General features: G+C 37.4%; 3 protein-coding genes and 1 long non-coding RNA gene across 5 annotated transcripts; 3 read left to right on the top strand and 1 right to left on the bottom strand.

Moving 5' to 3' along the window:
• Positions 1-7078: 7078 nt before the first annotated feature.
• On the bottom strand, positions 7079-7872 carry LOC124311867. The gene is made up of 3 exons (XM_046776238.1): positions 7598-7872; positions 7209-7533; positions 7079-7155 (listed from the first exon to the last, which is right to left on the bottom strand). Exons 1-3 carry the CDS (start codon positions 7784-7786, stop codon positions 7079-7081), a joined length of 591 nt encoding a protein of 196 aa, XP_046632194.1. The 5' UTR covers positions 7787-7872.
• A 475-nt stretch (positions 7873-8347) lies between these two features.
• On the top strand, positions 8348-8991 carry LOC124312538. Its single transcript, XR_006910529.1, has 4 exons — positions 8348-8360; positions 8426-8493; positions 8555-8693; positions 8761-8991. It is a non-coding gene; the product is annotated as an uncharacterized LOC124312538 (long non-coding RNA).
• Positions 8992-12011: 3020 nt separating this feature from the next.
• Positions 12012-14536, top strand: LOC124311866. The gene is made up of 10 exons (XM_046776237.1): positions 12012-12063; positions 12143-12496; positions 12558-12668; positions 12741-12979; positions 13041-13249; positions 13311-13407; positions 13514-13864; positions 13930-14047; positions 14134-14225; positions 14285-14536. Exons 1-10 carry the CDS (start codon positions 12012-12014, stop codon positions 14534-14536), a joined length of 1875 nt encoding a protein of 624 aa, XP_046632193.1.
• A 6104-nt stretch (positions 14537-20640) lies between these two features.
• On the top strand, positions 20641-23210 carry LOC124312350. Of its 2 annotated transcripts, none has more exons than XM_046776844.1 (10): positions 20641-20929; positions 20986-21043; positions 21129-21232; positions 21300-21522; positions 21607-21853; positions 21909-22047; positions 22108-22294; positions 22359-22971; positions 23041-23109; positions 23173-23210. In XM_046776844.1, the coding sequence occupies exons 1-9, from the start codon at positions 20885-20887 to the stop codon at positions 23087-23089; spliced, it is 1665 nt and encodes a 554-aa protein (XP_046632800.1). In that variant the 5' UTR covers positions 20641-20884; the 3' UTR covers positions 23090-23109; positions 23173-23210. The 2 variants fall into 2 exon arrangements, with proteins under 2 accessions (XP_046632800.1, XP_046632801.1); XM_046776845.1 differs by having other exon boundaries at positions 20642-20929; positions 23044-23109.
• The last annotated feature ends 163 nt before the right edge of the window (positions 23211-23373 follow it).

Raw genomic sequence — 23373 nt, 5'->3', positions numbered from 1 at the left:
CAAAATTTGTCGAAATTTCTAATGCCTATGGGGGCGACAGTGCAAGTGTGTAGTAAAAAGTACAAATTTTGAAATGGAAAACTTTAGGGTATAGGGAAGGGTTCTCTGAGTTGATTTTTTTGTAAATCATTCTTTACATTCGTATAGAGTGAGGAATTGTGCTTCTTTTGGCACAAAGAAAAAAATTTTAGCTTTACTTTAAGTATTTTTTGTAAATTTTTGAAAACGCCGTATTTAACACGGCGTATATGGGGGAAAACGGGTGTACCTAATTATCTGAACGATACCGTAGCGCCGTGGGGGTTAATCCTACGACAACTTCATGTGTAGAAAAAATGTAGATCATCATTAGATCTACTCAGGGCCAAAAGGAAAAAAATCTAGCCCAAGCGGTTCAAGAGTTATTGCATTTTTACTAGGACACGTAGTGCCATAAGAATGCACTGAAAATAGGGGGGTGTACCTAATAGTTTGGTGGGTACTGTAAGTTTTGCCACTATAGAACTTTTGATAAAGTAGTAGCTTTGCCAAAGTCAAACTTCTTTTAAAGTAGAACAATTGTCAATAGAAGTTTTTTCCACAGTAGAACTTTTGTCAAAGTGAAAGCTTTGCCAAAGTAGAACTTCTTTCAAAGTACAACTTTTGTCAAAGTAGAGCTTTTGTCAAAGTAGAACTTTTGTCAAAGTAGAAGCTTTGCCAAAGTAGAACTTCTTTCAAAGTAGAACTTTTGGCAAAGTAGAAGTTTTACCAAAGTAGAAATTCTTTTAAAGTAGAACTTTTGTCAAAGTAGAACTTTTGGAAAAGTAGAACTTTTGGAAAAGTATAAGTTTTGCCACTATAGAACTTTTGATAAAGTAGAAGCTTTGCCAAAGTAGAACTTCTTTCAAAGTACAACTTTTGTCAAAGTATTTAGAGCTTTTGTCAAAGTAGAAGCTTTGCCAAAGTAGAACTTCTTTCAAAGTACAACTTTTGTTAAAGTAGAAGTTTTGTCACAGTAGAACTTTTGTCAAAGAAGAAGCTTTACCAAAGTAGAAATTCTTTCAAAAGTCGATTTTTGTTAAAATCGAAGTTTTGCCACAGTAGAACTTTTGTCAAAGTAGAAATCTTTGCCAAAGTAGAACTTCTTTCAAAGTAAAAGTTTTATCAAAGTAGAAGTTTTGCCACAGTAGAACTTTTGTCAAAGTAGAAGTTTTTCCACAGTAGAACTTTTGTCAAAGGAGAAACTTTGCCAAAGTAGAAATTCTTTCAAAATAGTACTTTTGTCAAAGTAAAAGTTTTGCCACAGTAGAACTTTTTTCAAGTTTGAAGCTTTGCCAAAGTAGAACTTTTGTCAAAGTAGAAGTTTTGCCAAGTAGAAATTTTGTCAAATTAGAAGCTTTGCCAAAGTAGAACTTCTTTCAAAGTAGAAGTTTTGCTACAGTAGAACTTTTGTCAAAGTAGAAGTTTTGCCACAGTAGAACTTTTGTCAAAATAGAAACTTTGCCAAAGTAGAATTTCTTTCAAAGTAGAACTTTTTTCAAAGTAGAAGCAGAGCCATACTTATGGTTACGCGTCACTTATGGCGGAAGATTCTCTCGGAGATGGCTTCGTCTTTATGGGTCCTCTACGGACATGCCTCCTTCAAACTCAGTTCCGCCCCCTCGAACTTCTTCCAAGTCTGAGCGCATCTAGCGGTGATAAACTCAACTTAATGAAAAACGACGAAAGATAAGCCGTTGTACAAAAATACTACAAAGCCGTTGAACCAAATACAAGTGAAAAGCAATAGCAAGTGGTGTAGTGGGTATAGCACTGTAGAACCACCCAAAGGAACTTGGTTTCGGGCCCACAGGGAAACATTTCTTTTTTTTTTGTTTTGCTTAAATTTAAGTATTTTATAACACTTTAAGTGGAAACCAATTAAGATTTAAGATAGCCAACCAAACCTATAACGACTAAGTATTGTAATAACGTATCAATGCTGTTAGAACTTAGAAATTAAAATGGGCAGTAAACGGCAGAGATAAGGAGATGGGACACTGCCGTGTTAAAGCGGCCATGACACTTTTGTCGCGCCATCTAGCGACTAATTCTCTCCCTTCATCATTAGCAGCCAAATTCCCAGCAATGCTGGCCCCGGCTGATTTGAAGTTTCAAGGGAAACCAGTGGAGTACTTGAATAGAGCAAGTTGCCAATCCCCCTCCAGCATAAAAAATATAGCCTGTAACCATAACAAATATTAACTACTGTTTTTTGTTCATAGATATTGATATTTTTGTTAGGTAATAAGGTTCAAGGAGAAAAATTTGTGTTTTATAGCTGATCAATGGGAACAGTCCAACTCAAACCTTTTTCATCAAATCAAATTGAAAAGACTCAGAAGAAGGGAACGGTCCAACTAAATTCTTCATTCGTGGTCCATGACTTCATTACTATAAAAGTATACTGCGAATGAGAAATTTATTTGGACTGTTCCCTTATATTGTCACGGGCAATAAGTTCAGTACACTCGTTGAATGCGACACTACAATGTAAATCACTGAGACGCTGGCCGACAACACTGGCACAGTACGGGACAGTGAATCGCACCATCGGTCTACACTAAACTACTTAACTACTCCGATGGTGCCCCTAGTGGGTCTAAACTAACACGAGTAACACACACTTCAGTAAAGCTAAACACACACACGCAGAGAAGAGAAGACACACACAAAGGAACAGAGCAAACAAGCTTGCGACCGGACCGAAACAACAGCAGGCGAACTCTGAAAAAGAATAGAGGGACAAATCTGGTTTAACTAGAACGCCAAGCGACACAAGGCCATCTAGCGCTCACAAAGTAAGGCGAACAGGACGGGACGTGACAATATTGAGTCACTTCAAACATATTCCTGATGTAAAGGGTTGGAGTGGGACTGTTCCCATGATACAGTCAATGTCTTCTTCAAAAAGAAGATATTATTACTTAAACAAAATTATTATTAGGGAATGGTCCAACTGAAATTCTCCTAAACAGCCTGACTTCGCATTTGTAAAGGGACTGGAATGAGATGATTTCAAATATTATTCTCACACTGTTGCCTAAACCTATTTGTGTTGCTGAAACCCAAAACACCTCCCTTCCCAAGGTTTGACGGTCTTGCACAACCGTCGTCTGTTCTGACTTGCTTACTTCACGTGTTCTGAACTGGTGTGTACCTTCTCTGTCCGAAAAGGTGACTTAGAGTTTTATAAAAAGCAATTTAAACTGTATCCACTTTGTTAAATTACTCAGGTATTAATACAGCAAGTGCTATTCAATAATTGGTATCTTATTTCTGTTAGCTTAATACTAAAGTTAAATTCAACAGGTTATGGGCCCAGTATTTTGTTCCCTTTAACGAAATAAGATGGCCAATCAGATTATTGAAAATCATCTTAGAGATGTTAACCATGTACCTAAGTTCGACGGTACCAATTTCCGTGAGTGGAATTTTGAATTGCGAATGATTTTCCAACAACTTGGGCTACTTGGACTTGTCGAAGGAAGAGAAGGGCACACATTGCCCGAAGAGGTAACCAAAGCATTCTGAAATTTTTTACGCATGTCTTCGTCACACTCATATACGTTAAGCACATATGACCCTGTGATACACAACATTTCTCATGTATAATTCCCACACATGTTCACATGTAACTATACACATGTTCACATGTATGACTCGTAGACATGGTCACATGTGTAACTCACTCTCATGTTCACACACGTGTATAGATTTAACACATGTAGCACTATTTAAACTTACACATGTCTAATCAAGCTTCCATGTATAACAATATACACATGCTTACTAAAATCCAAATCTATCTTTTACAGATAAGGGATGATCCTGATAATCCACAACGTATTACAAATGTTGCTGCGATTGATGCTTGGATTCTCAGAGATGTAACATCCAGAAACTACATCTTTGCGACACTAACTAAGCCAATGAAAGAGAGTTTGTACTCCTGTGAAACAGCTGCAATCATGTGGACAAGATTGGACACACAGTACCGGCTTAGAGCAGCTGAGAATCCTCATCTGTTGTGGCAATCATTCTATGAATTCACTCATCACCCTGGTATACTCAACATAATCACACACTGCTTAAACATACCACTAATCATCAAATTTATTTATATAGATGATGATATGACTACCCACATTCGAAAACTCTCATCGATTGTTGACAAACTTAGAGAACTTGGACAACCTCTTGATGAGATGCAGCTTGTAACCAAGGCTCTTGCCACACTTCCTGAACAGTTCAGAGTTGTAAGATCTGTCTGGGCAAATGTCCCTCTGAATGAAAGAACGATTGACAATCTACTACAACGCCTCCGTTCAGAAGAAAATGTTCTTAGATCCAACGAAAGAACTGATGGCTCTAATCAAGCTTTTGCAGCATACGGTCAGACAAGAGGACGAGGAAACCGTGGCAACAGAAGAGGTGGCAGATGTTTGCATGGAGTCAATCGACAATCACCACGACTGGACGTCCGATGTGGTTATTGCTTCATATCTGGTAATGAGACAAAAGATTGCAGAAGGAAGAAGAGGGTTGAAAGAGAGGAGCAAGCCAACAAAGACCAGGCACTATTGTCATCAACTTCTTTCAACCCGAAGAGTGTTCTCGCCTTCTTCGCAGACTCTGGAGCAACTCAACATATGTCAGACAAGAAGAATCTATTCGAAAATTCCATACCAATTCAACCTGGATCCTGGTCAATTGCTGGAATAGGAGACACCCATCTCCAGGTACTAGGAAAAGGCCACATCAGAGCTACTATCAATGTCAATGGCGAAACATCAACCAGACTCATCGAAGATGTCCTCTATGTACCAGGTCTTGGTACCAACCTATTCTCAATTGGTGCAGCTACAAGTTCCGGACTAGAAGCAAGATTTTCTGATGATCAAGTATTCTTATATCGTGGAAACCAACTCGTACTAACAGGAAAACGCACTGGGAACACCCTCTATCTTCTAGACCTACAACCTCAGACAACCTGCAACAAAACAACATTCCACATCGACTTAGCTCAACAGGCCGGTCTACGAGCTTCCCTTATCGTCTGGCATCAATGGCCAACATGTCCTCTCCGACTTAAGACAAGCCTTTGTCCGAATCTTTTCATGTAACAGACAAAGACATGTCTTAAGTTTTCCTTATTTTTATTACATTGCCTCCTTATATTTGTGATACATTAATTTTATCCCTTTTCAATTCACAGCATAAACGTCCAAACGTCTATATTCCCTTTCATAATTTTCTTAAAAAAAATTCTGTTTTAATGGTATGGGTGACATAAAAAATTTCAGACAAAGACATGTCTTAAGTTTCCCTTATTTTTATTACATTGCCTCCTTATATTTGTTATACATTTATTTTATCCCTTTTCAATTCACAGCATAAACGTCCAAACGTTTATATTCCCTTTCATAATTTTCTAAAAAAATTTTGGTTTTAATGGTATGGGTGACATTAAAAAATTTCAGACAAAGACATGTCTTAAGTTTTTCTTATTTTTATTACATTGCCTCCTTATATTTGTTATACATTTATTTTATCCCTTTTCAATTCACAGCATAACCGTCCAAACGTTTATATTCCCTTTCATAATTTTCTAAAAAAATTTCGGTTTTAATGGTATGGGTGACATTAAAAAATTTCAGACAAAGGCATGTCTTAAGTTTTCCTTATTTATATTACATTGCCTCCTTATATTTGTTATACATTTATTTTATCCCTTTTCAATTCACAGCATAAACGTCCAAACGTTTATATTCCCTTTCATAATTTTCTAAAAAAATTTCGGTTTTAATGGTATGGGTGACATTAAAAAATTTCAGACAAAGACATGTCTTAAGTTTTCCTTATTTTTATTACATTGCCTCCTTATATTTGTTATACATTTATTTTATCCCTTTTCAATTCACAGCATAAACGTCCAAACGTTTATATTCCCTTTCATAATTTTCTAAAAAAATTTCGGTTTTAATGGTATGGTTTGACATTAAAAAATTTCAGACAAAGACATGTCTTAAGTTTTCCTTAATTTTATTACATTGCCTCCTTCTCAAGCACATCTAAAGATAAAATTAAAAATATTTGTACTTAAGACATAGCTAGTCACAAACTGAAAAAAAACTTTAAGGGATAGCTCCATAAAACATATTAAAGAAACGAAACTGTTGGGATTTGTTTTCATTGAATATGTACTATTTTTATGTGAAATAAAATTGAATACGACTAGAATCATTTTCATTTGTTCAGCTGTATTCCTTAATCGCTGCTAGAATACACGTCAGAAGTTTTAAGTTTGTTCTTTTTTGTTATAGGAGAAATTTGAGAACTAGCTTTGTCTTCAGTTTTTGTTCCGGTTCTTCTACCTTTGCCTGTGGATGATGGTGGCAATTTATCAGTTTTTGTTCCGGTTCTTGTACCTTTGCCTGTGGCAAGGCATGGTGGCAATTTTTCAACAATCACTTGACATTCCATTGACAATTTTTTGTCAATGGATGGTGATGCAGGTTTCAATGTAAAATACCCAGATGATTCGTTGTCATCTGAAAGGACAAGCTGAAAATTTGTCGTCACTGGAGGTGATGATGAAGTAGGTGTGGCCATGAGAGGAAAGGGATGATTGGATGGGGTAGGAGACATTGACGGAGAACGAGCAGGAGGGGATCCTGGACGCTGTTCTAAGAAGTCTTCCACTCTTGCCTCTCCATTTCCTGTCCCTTTTATTTCACCTTTTTTCTTTCCCTTTCCTTTTCTTTCTCGAGACAACCTTTTTTTTCCTTCTTCCTCTTGTTTTCTATTGAATTAAAACCAAACATTAGTTTCGGTATCATCCTCGGCGAGAGAAAAAAATTTTGAATACTTTTATCAACATCGCTTTCGTCTGATCACCCGCCATCCTCTCCTAGATTACAGTCTTCTTCTGTGTCACTTGTAGGGTTCTTTTTATTCAAAACTTTGTCCGTGTTTCCCTTTCTCATATTTCCTAAACAAAATGGTTGAAATATTTAGTGTTGGAACCGATGACAGAATCAAAAGAAATAAATAATTGTCATGTACCTATTTTGTTCTTTTTACTTTTTCTTGAGAGCCACACTTCCTCTTTTTGACAAAGTTTGATCCTTTTTCCTGTTAAAAATAAATGTCAAATAGATGAAGTACATTTAATTTTATAGATGTACCTTGAACCTTGTCCCAGTGACGTTCCCATAAATGTTGAGTGAGCGTACCATCTTCCTCTTTGCAGTAGTCAATACCACCTCCGCTTGCCAAAATAAATTTGGTGTGCTGTGTTCCATTAGGAAGTCTGGCCAAAAGGAGCATTGAAGCATTGTACTTTGTTGCTGCTTCGGTTATCTTGCTATTAATGCTCTCAATCAAGTGGGATTTAGCTCTGTCCATGTTATTTTGTTCCCTCTCCGTTAGACCATTCCAGTAGTTTTGGTACTCTAGAACATCCCATGGCTCGTTCCTGGTTTCCTTCTCCTTGGCACCTTTGAAAACTTCCTGCGACAGAAAAATGTGTTAAGAAGGTTGTGTAAAACCCTAATATTATTGACTTTAGACTTACTTTGAAAGCTGTTAATCTCTTTTTAGTTTCTTCCTTTTTTTTCTTAATTGTTCTTCCTAGCAAATTTTTAAGTTTCTGAATCTCTTTCTTCCTTTGTGCCTTGGCTTTTTTCAATCTTTTGCCTGCAACGTCATTTTCTACGCTCTCATTGAAATCAGAATTAAAATCAGATTCAGAAGACATTTTCATCCAAGTATCAGTTTGTGGTCGTATAAATGAAATCGTATAAATGAAATATCGTATCTGGTATGTCTGGTATCGTATCAGTTGAAAAGCAAAATGTGACGGAACAGCGAATGATCAACAGCTGAGTTAGCTGACACCTGGTGGCATCTTAACGCAGTTGCAAATCACAATAAAAAATTGGATAATATTGATTTATTTTAGTATTTCAAAATAATTATCCTTATTCTACGTTATTTTTAGAATTTAAAGTCAATATTTATAAAGTTTTTCCCCTCTTTTTTATATTCGCCAAGAATAACGGCAACACCTTCCCTACTCATAACCCTACATGGCCTATTGGCCGACTGGCCTTGTCAGTGTGAAGTGTTTCCCTTTATTACTCTATTTCAAAGCTAGTGAGATTTCATTGTGAACCATATTTTGGTGCCACAATCATAAAGGTGAGGTTTTGGTCTGCTTCTTTTCAAATATTTCACCCTTTTACTGTTATGATTTTATAGATTCTCTTTTCTCTGTTAACAGATTCAGGATATTGCCACCTCAATCTTTCTGTTTCCTCTTTTAGCCCACAAATCAGGTAAAAAAAGATATATTTCAATTTACCTAAAGTTATTACAAAAAATTGTTTCATTTCACTCTTAGGTTGTACTTTACTGGCCAATACTTGCATCTGGATAGATGTAGGATTGTTCTGATCATCTCTATTTGAGGTTGTGTGTCCCGTTGACATGTGTTTTAAGTTACAATACTCTTACCTATTTTATGATACAGGGTTTTGGCTGAAAAACATCAGGTGCTTGCGGTGAAATGTTGATGCGAGGAAAATGCAAAACTCACCTTTATCTGGGCACCTCTGATAGTTCCCGTACTTTAACAGTATCTGCAAGAAGCTTTCTAAAACATCTTGATGGTAATAAAGTATTTTTGAGCATTGAATTAATTAATCCATTTAACATAAACTTGTGTTTTACTTATAGACAGTCTATAGTATTTGGTGATAGCAGCATATAGGACTGCGAAGCAGCAGTCCTGATCATTGTCAGTTTAAAAGAGGACTTAACAAGACGGACGAGAAAACCGACATCATTTCATATATATCGTACCTTATGTGCATTTAACCGCCTGTCTGTCTGTTTCCACTGGCTGTGAACAAATGCCGAAATTCAATAAATGTTGTGTGGGTCACTACTCTCATTAATTTCACGGAACATTTTTCGTATACTGGATTTTTTTCTAATTCATTGGTAGCAGCCGAATGAAGCTGGAGATGGGCTACAATAAATAGTCAAGAGCCACTAAAATTGGGGTGTACTAAAACCGGTTCAAATATTAGAACTTTGGGTTTTCCATTGGAATCGAAAACGGTTCTATTAGTACTGAAAATAAGTGTAAGTTTAACGGGTCTAGTATTTTTAATTGCATTAGTGCTGCTGTGACTTTACGATGCGAAAGTTTAAATTGCAGTTTGAATTTTTAACGACTCCAGGGAGAGCGAGTGCCATCCTTTATTATGAGAAGAAAATAAAACGAAAACGCAGATTACAAAGAATGTAATCAATGAACTTTCTTTGGAAGGACTATGATATAACTTTTCACTTTTCAGAACAGTTTTAAAGTTAAGATGAATTTAATAAAAATCCAGATACAAAATGAATAATTGAGGAAAACCACCGTAGAGCCACTTCTAGGGACTATATTAGCACATAATACGAATTAAATTAATACAAATCTTATAAAATCGCTGATGATGAGTTTAAATAAAAAGAAAAGAGGCCAGTTTTGTAGATAATATAATTCTACACAAAATACGTGAAAGTTAAAGTTATACATTGATTTTAGCGTTTCGAAAAACGGAATGAAAAACTCTTTTTCGGGAATAGACTCGACTCATATCATACATGGACTAGACGGAAAAACTATTGAGAAATAATTTATCTTTGTGGGTTTGCAAATGCGGTTTTGAACGGATTGTTTTCATTTTCACATATTTTGTGTCTAAAAAATGCTCGACAAAACTAATTTCTTTTCTTTTTATTATATGAACTCAGCGGTGATTTTATAAATTTTTTTAAAACTTAAATGTAATTAAGGGCAATTTAGGGCCAATTTTCGGCTGAAAGAAATATCACTAATATTTCACCGTTAAGTTACGGACTGGGCAGACTGCCCCTTTTCGACGACACCCTGAATGTAGTCTGATTTGTCGACGGTCGGACGGTCAGACGTGTCCCGTCTGATCAGCGGCCCGTCATTGGCGGCTTTTCATATTTGCGGCTGCCTTCGCTGCTCAGTAAATAAATTGAAGGTGGCCCACTTTCAACACCGGCAGCGGGCCGAGCTGGAGTAGCCGCTGATGGCCAGCGTCACCAAGGTGAAACATTTTAAAAACTTTTGGCCTTGGAACGCAAGGTGGGTTATGCATCTTAAATATATTGAGCAGCGAGGGAATGCGGCTAAAAAGAAACGACGGCCGTTGATTAGCTATAGGTTACTCTGGGTGTCGTCGACCGGGGGTAGTTCAGCCAGCTCGGAATTAAACGGAGAAATATGAGCGCAATAATTTTAAGTAAAAAATGTGCGAGAAGCGCGCCCGCTTATGATGCTCATTTTTGGCTATTAGCCTTGAGATCTATCACAAAATTTTTTACTTAATATTTCTCGTACTAATTATTTACTTTAGCGGATTAAACTTACTTTGTAAATTTTGTACAATAAACTAAATTACGTAAAATTTAGCGCATCGCGCTACAGTTAATCATTAGTGCCAAGCGCGCAAGATCTAGCTCAAAATATTCAATTGATTTTTTCGAGGATTTTTTCAAGTAGTGAGCTGCCAAAAACAGCGCAAAAATAGCAGACGGACCTGCGATAAGCGCTTAAATTATGAGCGGGTAAACGCAACTCGTTCGACCAGTCGCCGCAATCGTTATTTAACTTGTTCCGTTAAAATGGTCGCGGTAGGAAAGCCGTCAACGAATGGTCGCTGATCAGCTGGAAAAATTGACTGACGACAAACGCATGCATCAGTCTACTCTAGGTGTCGTCGACAAGGGACAGTCTGGCAAGTCCGGAATATTAGCCAATAATTTTAAATAAAATATTTTCGAGAATTTCGCCCATTTCATTTAATTTCATGTGGTGCGCGTTAAGTAGCAATTTTTATTTTACCGCTTACGCTTTTCGTAAATAATAAATGAAACAAATTGAGCTACATTTAGCGCATCACGTGCAAGTAAAAAATAAGTAAATCATCAGCGCCATGCGCGTTTATGTAGCGCTAAATCTAGCGGGAAATATTTCACTTCATTATTTATCACGCTAAACGGGTTATGCGTGTTTTGTAAATAATACAATAAACTTAATAAATTTAGCGCATCGCGTGCAATGTTATCAAACATTAATCATTAGCGCCTTGCGCGCATAGATAGTGCTAGATCTATGTTGGGCGTGATTGTTTTTCGCGCATTGATCCGCCTGAAACGGACGGTCGGGCGCGGCGACGCTTAGCGCTAAAATTGCGGACGGACCAGCTATAAGCACTATCGTTAGCACGATGCTTTACTTATTTATTCTTAATAATTTCAGCATGTATCAGATTCATATATTTTAATTCTATTTCATCTTTTCCTTCTTGATATTTTTTATATTTTACTTCATATTTCCTACGGGAACCTCGCACACCGGAACGGGGAGCCATCATATTTATTTGGTCTTTGCCTTTGTCTCCCTGTATCGTAAAACAAATTTATCGATCGAATCGCCATCTTTTACTGACCTCTATTACTACCAAGCAATAAACAGGACAGCAGACAAAGTCAAATATCGGTGGCTACTGATCTTGGGTTTGTGTCATTAATCCCTTCGACTATTCTTTCAAGCAGAAAGAGTTTATTTAATTTACTTTGGGTTTGAATTTAAAATGGGAAACCAAAGTCCAACGTCAAGTGATTCATATGGATTAACAAGTGACTCAGTTAGCTCAACAAGTGATTTAGATAGCTCGTCAACAGAAGAACAGTGTGACGTTGCTCAGAATAAGAAGCGCAAGTTTTCTTATACTAGGTCTCGCAAACAGAAAACAGAAAAAAAGTCGACGGCTGGAAAGACCTTTATTTATAGAGGGAAGAAACGTGAACCAAATAAAAAAGTGTTTTTTCGTGATGTTGCACATTTGAACTCATCACGTGAGCAACTATCTTTGAATTCAAGTCCAAGAAACAATTTATCGATGAGTGAAAATGTCTTGACTGAGTATGACTTAATGAGCCCTGAAGCTCTTGGTGAGTACTATTTTGCAATACTCAAGTTTAACATTATTTTCACCATTCATTTATTATATAAAAACTGTGTGGCTTCCAGAGAACCTAAGAAGAGATGTTATAAATGACTTATCTGACATTCAAACCAGACAACAGCCAACATGGCAAGAAAGGGAAGCAATTCGAGCATGGGGATCCACTGACAGAACACGAATTTTCAAGGAACTAGTTTCCAGGCAGCCACTTTATCATTCCAAATGTGATCAGTGTCATCTTCACCTGAATGCTGCTGCTGTAAGATGCATGACTTGCAAGAAACATCTCTGTCACAAGTGCGATACAGGCTCTCATTTAACTATGCCATTTCACCGACGACTCTTGTGTTCTTCCGACACATTGCAAATTTTGCTACCAGAACATTTCATCGATCCCAAGGGCAACATTATAATAAAAGGTATGGAAGTAAGAATCGAATTGTTCAGACAGCTTTGTTTCAAGTTTTTTATATTTTGAAGATGTATGTGTTCCATGCTTCGTACCGCATATGTGTTACAATGTCGAATGCGAAGGATCCATGTTACTCATTCCAAATCTTCAAGAATCAATCGTGGTGGTCAATGAGAGTGGTGATACTTATACATATTATACTTATACATCTTGTACAATAAAATATTTGAATCCTCTAAAACACTTCAAAGGTCGATTTCTCGTTAAAGCTGCAGCTTTCGTTTGTGATAGTTGCAACTCTCGTACAAGAGCCACAATCGATGACTATGTATTTTCTGGATTTTTCCCTGGAAGTTTATCGCCAAAAGTCACCTATCTTTTTGCAGAAGAGGCACTTCTTCTAGGACATCACATTACTCATAAGTCTCCTGGGTCTTCAAAAAAAATGTATGCACATTCTCTTGAAGAAGTATCAACAGAATATGGCCGGGTATGTGACATAAAAGGTCCTGTTTTGTATGCACGTGATTCTAAAAATTTGGTTCTTACAGAATGGACCAATAAATGTAACATTATTTACTACTGCTGAAAGAGAATGGGAAACCTGTCGACATAATATTGACGACCAAGTGCTTCAAAGGAACAAAATTGATTGCCCCAGTTGTGGGAAAGAACCTTTAGTCAGATCTTCTGACGCTATCGTAAAATTGAGGCGCTTAAGCTCGGCTGGAAAAGTGCACAATCCAGAAAACGAAAGAACGTAAGATGCGTGTACAAGAAAACACGACAAAGACTGGTCTTAAGTTTTATTATTTCAATAGAATGGAACAGCCACAGGCGAGGTTTGGAAACTTAGTTATCAAATCCGATACAGAAGTTGAAAATTTCCGTCAAAGGATTTACAACAAAGTTTCTACTGTACGCAATTACATTTCATTTGAAACTACTAGATTTGACATGCTGGACTTCGATATGATTAATCATGATTTTATAGTATTTTTAATTCCCTTATCTTATTTTGTAGACAAAAAAGAAACAGATGTGTGGGGGATCGGCTTTTAAGGCCGCAAGAGAAGACTCCAATGAACAAAAGAAGTATGACGAGACTGGGCTCGTCGTTAGCTCTTGCAAGCACTGCGTTGTACCATACGCAATCAACATGTTTAAAGGTGAATCGTGGACCCATACTGCATTTATGCACAATGAAGCCATGAAAAGTAACGCCAAATTCTTCTGCTACGACGTGGTATGCCAATACTGGAAATGGATGAAAACAAAAGTGGCTCGTCATTTTCCTGAAAACCGTAATCTAACAAGTGAAATGACAGGAATCTTGCCTATCATGCATAAGAATGCACATCAATTGCCATGCAAGGTATTATATCAATAAATTATGAAGCAAAGTCTTCTCTCAAGCTTTAATATATATGTACAAAACAGATTTTATGGAATCCCCGCTGGACAACTGGAATAGGCTTAACTGGAGGAGAAGAGCACGAGCAAGTTTTCTCCAAATTGTATCTATATGCTTATGTGCTAAAGCATATGGCCAAACATAGTAATAGAGCTTCTTACTGTATTTATTAGCAAACATTGTTGCATTGTTAACTATTAATTCAACGATTTTACTCTTACTTCATTTAGACAGAAACGATTTTTTAACATTAGCTATTCTTTATTGGAACTGGGGTAAAATTCAAAATATGCATTTCCTTCTACGCAAAAAGCTTGAAAAAGTAAACAACTTTCCAATACAGGTTGAATAATTATTTTAAAATAACGAAAATTTTCTTAGGCAAGAAAGGAAATCAAACAAGGCACTCCAAAACTCGAGAAATTGTTGGAAACCCATAACCTCGTAAATAATGATCTTCCACTGATTCACAAGGAGCTGGAGACAAAAGCTAAGGCAATTCTTGACCAAAGAAAAACCAAAAAGACTACAGTTGATACACTGAGAAGAATGCTGGAGGGCTTACATGCTCATTTAAAGACTACTTCCATTTCTATCTCTAAAGAAGCAGCTATTTTACAAAAACTAAATTGAGACCGCATTACTTACTCAGAGTATCGAACTTGTACTAAAACAGAAAATTCGAAGACTCGGACAAAATTAAGGCGGGTTTTGACTGAAACTAAACGAAAGGCTTTGGAAACGATTGAATTAATTAATTCTAAGGATACAACGCTTCCAATTTCTTACGAGGATTTCAATGAAGGTGTCTTTCCTTGGGAAACAGTTCTGGATCGGGATGACACGCACTTTCCTACACGTAAAAATAAAACAAAATTGTACTTTTTTAAGTAAAAACTTAATTTCGTCGTTTTTGCAGTTTCTCTTGCCGACAAATATAATATTGTTGATTGTTGGATGCTATTGAAAAGAGCAAGGGAGGAAATTACATTGAGTAAGAATGAAATGATAAACTACATGCGATTCCTCATTGATAAACGGTCATCACTACAACAACCAAGTCAAAAACATACCGGAGAAGACGAGGAGAAATTTGCGAAAGGGAAATCCGTCATGAAAGTTTCTGAAGTTCATCATCTTAATTTAAAAATTCAAATGGCTCTAACAACATTTAATTTAAAGTGCAACCAGGATTTTTCAGATTTCATATGTGAAACACAAACAAATTTTTCTGAACCAGAATTTGAGTTTGACACATCTGATGAAGACAATTACGATTCTCTCTCAGAATCCGAATATTCTGATGAAGAAACAGAAAGCTCATCTAGCTATTCGGAAGATGATGAATCTTCAATATAATTTAGAATACAAATTGCATAATTCTTACTAAAAGTTATGAAAAATAAATGTATGACTCTTTTAAAGCAATATTGTATTGGCTTAGTTAATTAAAAAAATTCTTAGTTAGTAAAAATTTGAATAATCCCCAAAATTACATGGTAATAGCGCTTTCGTAAAAATAGATAAAATCTTAAGACGTTGCTTTGTCTGAAGTATTTTTTAAATGAAAGATTCTTGGATTTGAAGTAAACTTGATAATTGCTTTACGCTAAGGTTTAAGTTTTTTAAAGAAATGCTAAGTTAAAAAGAAAAAAAATTCTCAAAATGTGCAACCCTCAACATATGCTCTGCGACTTAAGACATGGCTTTGTCTGAAATTTTTTATGTAACCCATACCATTAAAACCGAATTTTTTTTAGAAAATTATGAAAGGGAATATAAACGTTTGGAAAATTTTATGCTGTGAATTGAAAAGGGATAAAATAAATGTATAACAAATATAAGGAGGCAATGTAATAAAAATAAGAAAAACTTAAGACATGTCTTTGTCTGAAATTTTTTAATGTCACCCATACCATTAAAACCAAAATTTTTTTAGAAAATTATGAAAGGGAATATAAACGTTTGGACGTTTATGCTGTGAATTGAAAAGGGATAAAATAAATGTATAACAAATATAAGGAGGCAATGTAATAAAAATAAGGGAAACTTAAGACATGTCTTTGTCTGAAATTTTTTATGTCACCCATACCATTAAAACAGAATTTTTTTTAAGAAAATTATGAAAGGGAATATAGACGTTTGGACGTTTATGCTGTGAATTGAAAAGGGATAAAATTAATGTATCACAAATATAAGGAGGCAATGTAATAAAAATAAGGAAAACTTAAGACATGTCTTTGTCTGTTACATGAAAAGATTCGGACAAAGGCTTGTCTTAAGTCGGAGAGGACATGTTGTCAATGGCTGGGCGCTGGGCCATATGAATCATCAAACCATACTGAAGATGGTTTCCCAAGATCTTATATCCGGACTTCACCTAACAAATGAAAAAATTCCTAAAACACTTTGTACTGCGTGTGAATTAGGAAAATTTCATCGACAACCACTAAAATCTGGAAGAAAGAGAGCTACGCGTGTTGGAGAATTAATCCATTCGGATGTTGAAGGTCCAATGCCATCCCCCAGCGTTGGTAACGCACGTTATTATGTATTATTTACAGATGACTTTTCAGGCTGGAGAGTTATTTACTTCATGAAATGTAAATCTGAAGTTCCCGCATTGTTTCGATCTTTTTCGCTTCCCTTCTAAATGAGACGGGCAATACTGTTCGCACTCTACGTTCGGATAATGGAGGCGAATACACTGGAACTGAGTTCAACAAATACCTTGCAGAGAAGGGCATCTACCACGAAACCAGTGCTGCGTATACACCAGTTCAAAACGGTGTTGCTGAGAGAGGAAACAGGACGCTCCTAGATGGTGCTCGTAGCATGCTTCTCGCCAGGAACCTACCACCTACACTCTGGGCGGAAGCTGTTGGTTACCTTGTCTACATCCGCAACCGTGTACCATCCCACACCATTTGAAACGTGGAGCGGAAGAAAACCGGATACCTCCAACATCCGCATCTTTGGATCTAGAGCATTTGTAAGATGCCCAAATGTCAAAAAGCTGGACGCAAGGTGTTTAGAAGGAGCATTTTACGGAGTTAGCAACACTCAAAAAGCCTCCCGCATCTACGTAACCTCTCCATCACCAAGAATAATCGTGAGCTACGATGTCAAAATTGATGAAACGGTCATGTACTCAACGACGAAAAAGCATAATGGACCTCAATGGACGGAACCTACTCGCAGAACAGAACCCATTATTTGTGATCCCACTGATAATGCAGTTGAAGCTGACCAAAAACTTACTACCACAGCACAGCCAAGCAACTATGATCCAGTTAATAAAGCAATTCAAGTTGATCAAGTCTTCCCTGAAGAAATGAATCACCTTGAAATCATGTCCGAAGCAGTTCCGCATCGAGATGAACCTATACCCATGACATCATTCAAGAAGAGGCAGTACAAGATCCCATCAACTTAGAAAACAACAACAACGTTGCTGATGTTCCGAATACCGATGACCGCAATGAGACGACTAGCATCCGCAGATCATCACGTCTTCCCCACTACAGTGAACGCTACCTAGCTTATAGGAAATCACTAGGACGTCAAGCTGTTTGCTTCGCAATGCCTGCTAGTACTGAAGACACCAATGCAGTACCTGTTTAACCATCCAGCTATACTGAAGCAACAACGTGTCCAGATGCAAATCAGTGGATTCCGGCCATCTTTGACGAACACGAATCCCTTATTCAAAACCATACATGGACTCTCTGCCCACTTCCACCAGACAGGTCAGCAATTGAAGGCAAATGGGTTTTTACGTTCAAACCTGGATACAAGCAAATCGCTCCACGATACAAAGCCCGTTTTGTAGCCAAAGGCTACTCTCAAGTCTATGGCCTTGACTATGTCGACACTTTTTCGACAGTAGTGAAACATTATTCACTACGCACCGTACTTGCTATTGCTGCAGCCAAGGATCTAGAAATGATACAACTCGACATCAAGACGGCGTTCTCAATGGTGACCTTCAAGAGGAAATTTATATGAAGCAGCCAGAAGGTTTCATCATTCCAGGCAAGGAAACTCAAGTATGCAAATTGTTGAAGAGCTTATACGGCCTGAAGCAAGCATCACGGGCATGGAATCAAACATTTCACGCATTCATTGTCAAGTTTGGCCTAACCCAAAGTAAAACTGGCCCGTGCGTATATTTCCGACATCAACGTGAAGGGGAAGTAGAGGAATTCACTGTGCTCATCATTTATGTCGATGACGGAATCATTTTCAGCAGTAGAAAACAAACTTTTACGGATATCCTGAAAAATCTGGAAACAGCCTAAAAGTTGAGATCCGCTCTCTTCCTGCGCACCGCGCGGTTTGTCGGCGTTGACATCAATCGAGATCGCCCCAAACTCATGATGTACATCTCACAGCCGGACTACATCACGAAGATAGCTAGAAGATTCAACATGACCACGTGTACACCCCTTCCTGTCCCGGCTGATCCTTGCTGTCGACTATCTCCTGACATGTCACCCCAGAATGAAGAAGAAGAAGCGGAAATGAAAACTATCCCCTTTAGAGAAGCTGTAGGATCCCTTATGCATGTCATGGTCATGACTAGACCAGATATCGCCTATGCTGTAGGACAAGTGGCACATTACGCTCAGAAACCAGGAAAACAACACTGGCGTGCAGTCAAAAGGATTCTAGCCTACCTCATCAAAACCAAAAACTATGGTTTGTGCTTTGGAAGATCCAGCGACCAACTAATCGGATTTTGTGATGCAGATTATGCCGGAGATTTACAAACTCGCCGCTCTACATCTGGTTTCCTTTTTCTTTATCTTGGAGAACCAGTTTCATGGGCCAGCCGGCGCCAACCGTGTGTAGCACTTTGCACCACAAAAAAAGCCGAATTTGTTGCAGCTGCAGAAGCCACTAAAGAAGCTGTGTGGTTTCAACAATTACTATCCGAACTAGGAATAGATGATCGCTCAACAACTCTTTATTGTGATAATCAAAGTGCTATTGCTTTAGTGAATAACCCTACCTTCCATCAACGCACAAAACATATATCGATGTGCGACTCTTTTACATCAGAGAGCTGCAAGAGAAGAAAACAATCAGTGTTGTTTACATCAACACGGAGCAACAACTTGCTGGTATACTCACAAAGCCATTGGCAGTCCCAAGATTTAAAAAATTACGAGATGCCCTAGGAATTGTTCCAATCAAAATTTAGAGCTTAATATTTGAGGGGAAGTGTTGATTTCAAATATTATTCTCACACTGTTGCCTAAACCTATTTGTGTTGCGGAAACCCACAACACCTCCCTTCCCAAGGTTTGGCGGTCTTGCACAACCGTCGTCTGTTCTGACTTGCTTACTTCACGTGTTCTGAACTGGTGTGTACCTGTCTCTGTCCGAAAAGGTGAAATAGAGTTTTGTAAAAAGCAATTTAAACTGTATCCACTTTGTTAAATTACTCGGGTATTAATACAGCAAGTGCTATTCAATAATTGGTATCTTATTTCTGTTAGCTTAATACTAAAGTTAAATTCAACAATGAGAACTTTAGTTGGACCGTTCCCTTCTTCTGAGTCTTTTCAATTTGATTTGATGAAAAAGGTTTGAGTTGGACCGTTCCCATTGATCAGCTATAACATACACATTTTTCTTCTTGATCATTATTACTCTACAAAAATATCAATATCTATGAGCAAAAAGTAGTAATTAATATTTTTTATGGTGACGGGCTATATTTTTTATGCTGGAGGGGGATTGGCAATTTGCTCTATTCAAGTCCTCCACTGGGTTTCCCTTGAAACTTCAAATCAGCTGGGGCCAGAATTGCTGGGAATTTGGCTGCTAATGATGAAGGGAGGGCATTAGCCGCTGGATGGCGCGACAAAAAGTGTCATGGTGGCATTCCCTATCAGATGTCCCATCTCCTTATGTCTGGTAAACGGTGGAGGGTGACACGTGGTGTTGGCACACAGCACCCACCAGGTAGCAGGATTTTTTGGAAGAAGACAGAACATGGACTACTCAATATTAAGGACGGGACTTTTCGGCGTTTCCTATGTCGGCCATGTAAATTTTTTTGTGGGAGGATCAGAATCAGAATTTAAAAATAACCATAGAATTACCATATGTTCCTATACCTAACATTTATTTTTAAAGAGATATTTCCAATTCCTTAACGGAAAATTTGAAATAAGGCAAAACACCGGTGCCATCTAGGAACCGAACCTCCTAAGCTCTAGTTAGTTTGCAAGCAGATGCCCATGTATGCATACCGAGAGAAAGAGATACCACTCTCTTATCTCTAGTCCTCTGACATAGCTGCATAACTATCTTTTACCGTGTAGCGTATATTCTTAAGAGCTTAGGGTGTTTGGTTGCTAGATGGCACCGGTGTTTTGTCCTTTTATTCCTACTTCTGAAAGTAAATTTATAATATCTTAATGATTAGTTTATTGCACTAAGATTTATATCCATAATTGGAATCAGCGAAAAAAACTGAATTTATTTATGTTTTTTATTAATGTTTTCATGAAAATGCCCCACCCGACTAGCTTTAACGACATAGCAAAGAATCCCGTCCTTAATATTGAGTAGTCCATGGACAGAATCAAGACGACGCCAAAAGCTTATGGAAGCCATTAACGTTGAGAGCCGTAACCATAATAAATGGCTCTGGTTTCCCTTTGATGAGTAAAAAAAATCAATGCAAGTGTAGTAGATTAAAAAATGAGCGTAAAGGATCCTTCCATTTTCTTAATTACTTTTAAGGAATTTAACCTGACAATGGATCCATTCCAGTTTCCAGATGCCGCTAGTAGACGCCCCACAAAATAATGTAGTCTATTGCGCAACAGTGCAACATATATCAGACTTTCAGTTCGGTATCAGCCTTTGGAGTATCGAGAACTTTTTGTGGCGCATTTAAATTCTGAATTTGACTAATTTCTAGTGTTCTGTGATTATATTTTGGGAAGTTTATGGGTCATAATAATGGCAACAAATAGAACTGAAGAAGATACTTTCGTAGAATTAATAGTAAGTTTGTTATTTTCATTCCAAATCACCCATTATCTAAAAATCTTTTGTCTCAGAAAACATTTTTAAAGGAGTTCACTGAGGGGAAGTTCAGTTACAATTCAAACAAAGATGGTAATAAGTTAATTGGCAGTTGAATGAACTGAATATAGTTATCAATATGTTGCATTTCCTAATATCAAATGTCTTTTGTGTTCAGAGTGTGAAGCCACATTGAATATGCCCACACATTTGTTCGCTGGTCTGAGAACATCCCAACAAGAGAGGAATGATGGTCTAAGTTTGAAGAGCTTAAAATACTTGGTATGTAAATAAACATTTTGTATTTATATAGCACATGTTAATTCCCAGATGGATGTCGCTTTCCCAGATGGAAAATAATCAAGTAAGCCGGCAGTTTACCTGGAACATGTTACCCACCCTGCTCACTAAACATAAGGATAGTCTATGTTTTTATCTGTTGTTCCAAAAACTGAAGGATCTTCTTCTTCAGTCACAAACAGTGAATGAGTTGTTTTTAGTGAACACTGTATTATTATTGCTTCAGGAGAAAAAGTATGGCCCAGCTCTTGCTGAATCACAAAAATTCACAGGTGTTTTGTTTTTGTTTTTGTTTTAACTTTAAGCAGAGTTAAAAAGAATTAATTGTTAATTTCATTTGTGTCCCTGATTCTTAGTCAATGAACCCCGAGCTAGTGGTTACGAGTCTCAAGCTGCAGCTGCGTCTGCCTTACTTGCCGGCTATAAAACAACTCTTGATTTCCCAAGTTTTGAAGAAAACATACAAGTACTTAAGGAGATGAAGATAACATTGGCATTGATGTTTGCTAAACATCCCTGGATGATTCCTACTTTTCTGGAAGCTTATACCTCCATTCTTATTAAGTTGAATGCTCACGATGAAATTGAATTGTTCTTACGGGGGTAATTTCATTTCTGTTTTCCCGATACGTTCGTTTTCTAATCTGTATTCTTATAGATACGTTGCAAATGATGGCGGAATTGCAAGCGCTATTCTTGCTCTGGAAATAATGAAAGTGTATATTCCCAACGGCACTAAAGGATTAAACATTCACTTTCTTGAGAAGATAGCGGAGATCGACCAAGCAAATCCTAAGGTTTCAAATTTTTCCCTACACTTGTAAGATAATGCCTAAATGTAATCCTTTTATATTTAGGTCTTGGATTTGTGTAAACTTTATTTGCAGTCCGAATTCGAAAGAGACATCAGTCAGGACCGTCTTAAGAAGTGCCTCAAGCTCATGTTTGATTTTCTAGATGCGTATGCCTATCGCACACCGTCTGACGTTGTCAAAGAAGGATGGAATGTAATGGCAAATCTGATGAACAAGATTTGTTTGCAAGGTTTGAAGTTGAATGTCCTAATATTTTGCCTATTTCTATATTACGATATTGTTTCAATTTACAGGAACCGATGTTTGTCTGGAAGCTGTCATTAAAGCTTGGCATCATGACAGAAAGGGGTGGTGGCCATTTTTCCGTTTTTCCAAATTTCCGTCTCCTCTTCCATCTGGTTACGGAGAATTTCTTTCTGATATGGCTACTGTATGTCTGATTTTGGAGTCTCAAGACCACCCTTTCGTAGTTAGCGTTATAAATCTTCCGGAATGCTCCTCATTTCAATCGGTCGTCAGCATGCATCGTTTGTCAGTGTTTCCCGACGTGAAGATGAATTTTGATTCGAAGATTAATGCCCTGATAACGTCAATTCCATTACCAATCTTGCCGCCTTTTGCGTTGTTCTCCGAACCAACTCGAATGGAAGTGAGTGGTGATCAAACAATTTCTGGGAGAGCCAGCACAGATGATACGAAGCAGTTAGCTCTGCAGTTTAGTAATCTGCTTTTAAAATCAAAAGCCATCAAAAAGAAAACGGAAAACAAGTCTTGCGCTAAAATTCGACGAGCTACTACTGCGAATCTGAAGAAGCCCATCGAAGAATTGATTGTCGTGAAAACAGCGCCAAGGTCCAAAAGGAGGAAAAATCAGCGTCGTAAAAAACACCAACACGCCAAAACCTGGTTAGTTTTTATCTGATTAATTGTGTCGTGTAATTTTCAAACACTAATGGCTTTTCTCTTCTGAATAAGTAGCCGAAGGAAAGGAGAATGTTTTGAAGAAAGTTGGCAAAAGAGTTAAAACGGGAATGTCCATCGATGGTACTTTCAAAATTAAATCTTAAGAGAACAGACACCATTTAATCATTATTTTTTTGTATATAGGAGCTCATCCACTCATCCAAGGGCCATCGAAAAAACCCAAAAATGAGTTTTAATTCATCGTCTCCTCTACGCTTTCCTTCTCGTAGAATCAGCTACCACTTCTAGCGTTCCAGTAGATTTCCGGTTCTAAATTACTCCTTCCTTCTTATAATTAGTGGAGAACTCATCCATTCAAGTTAAATTCCATACTGCCCATTAGTA

The sequence above is a fragment of the Daphnia pulicaria genome, chromosome 8 (assembly GCF_021234035.1).
Source record: "Daphnia pulicaria isolate SC F1-1A chromosome 8, SC_F0-13Bv2, whole genome shotgun sequence".
Taxonomy (NCBI): domain Eukaryota; kingdom Metazoa; phylum Arthropoda; class Branchiopoda; order Diplostraca; family Daphniidae; genus Daphnia; species Daphnia pulicaria.
Note: the sequence above shows the minus strand (reverse complement) of the source record. Positions and strands in the feature narration are given on the sequence as shown.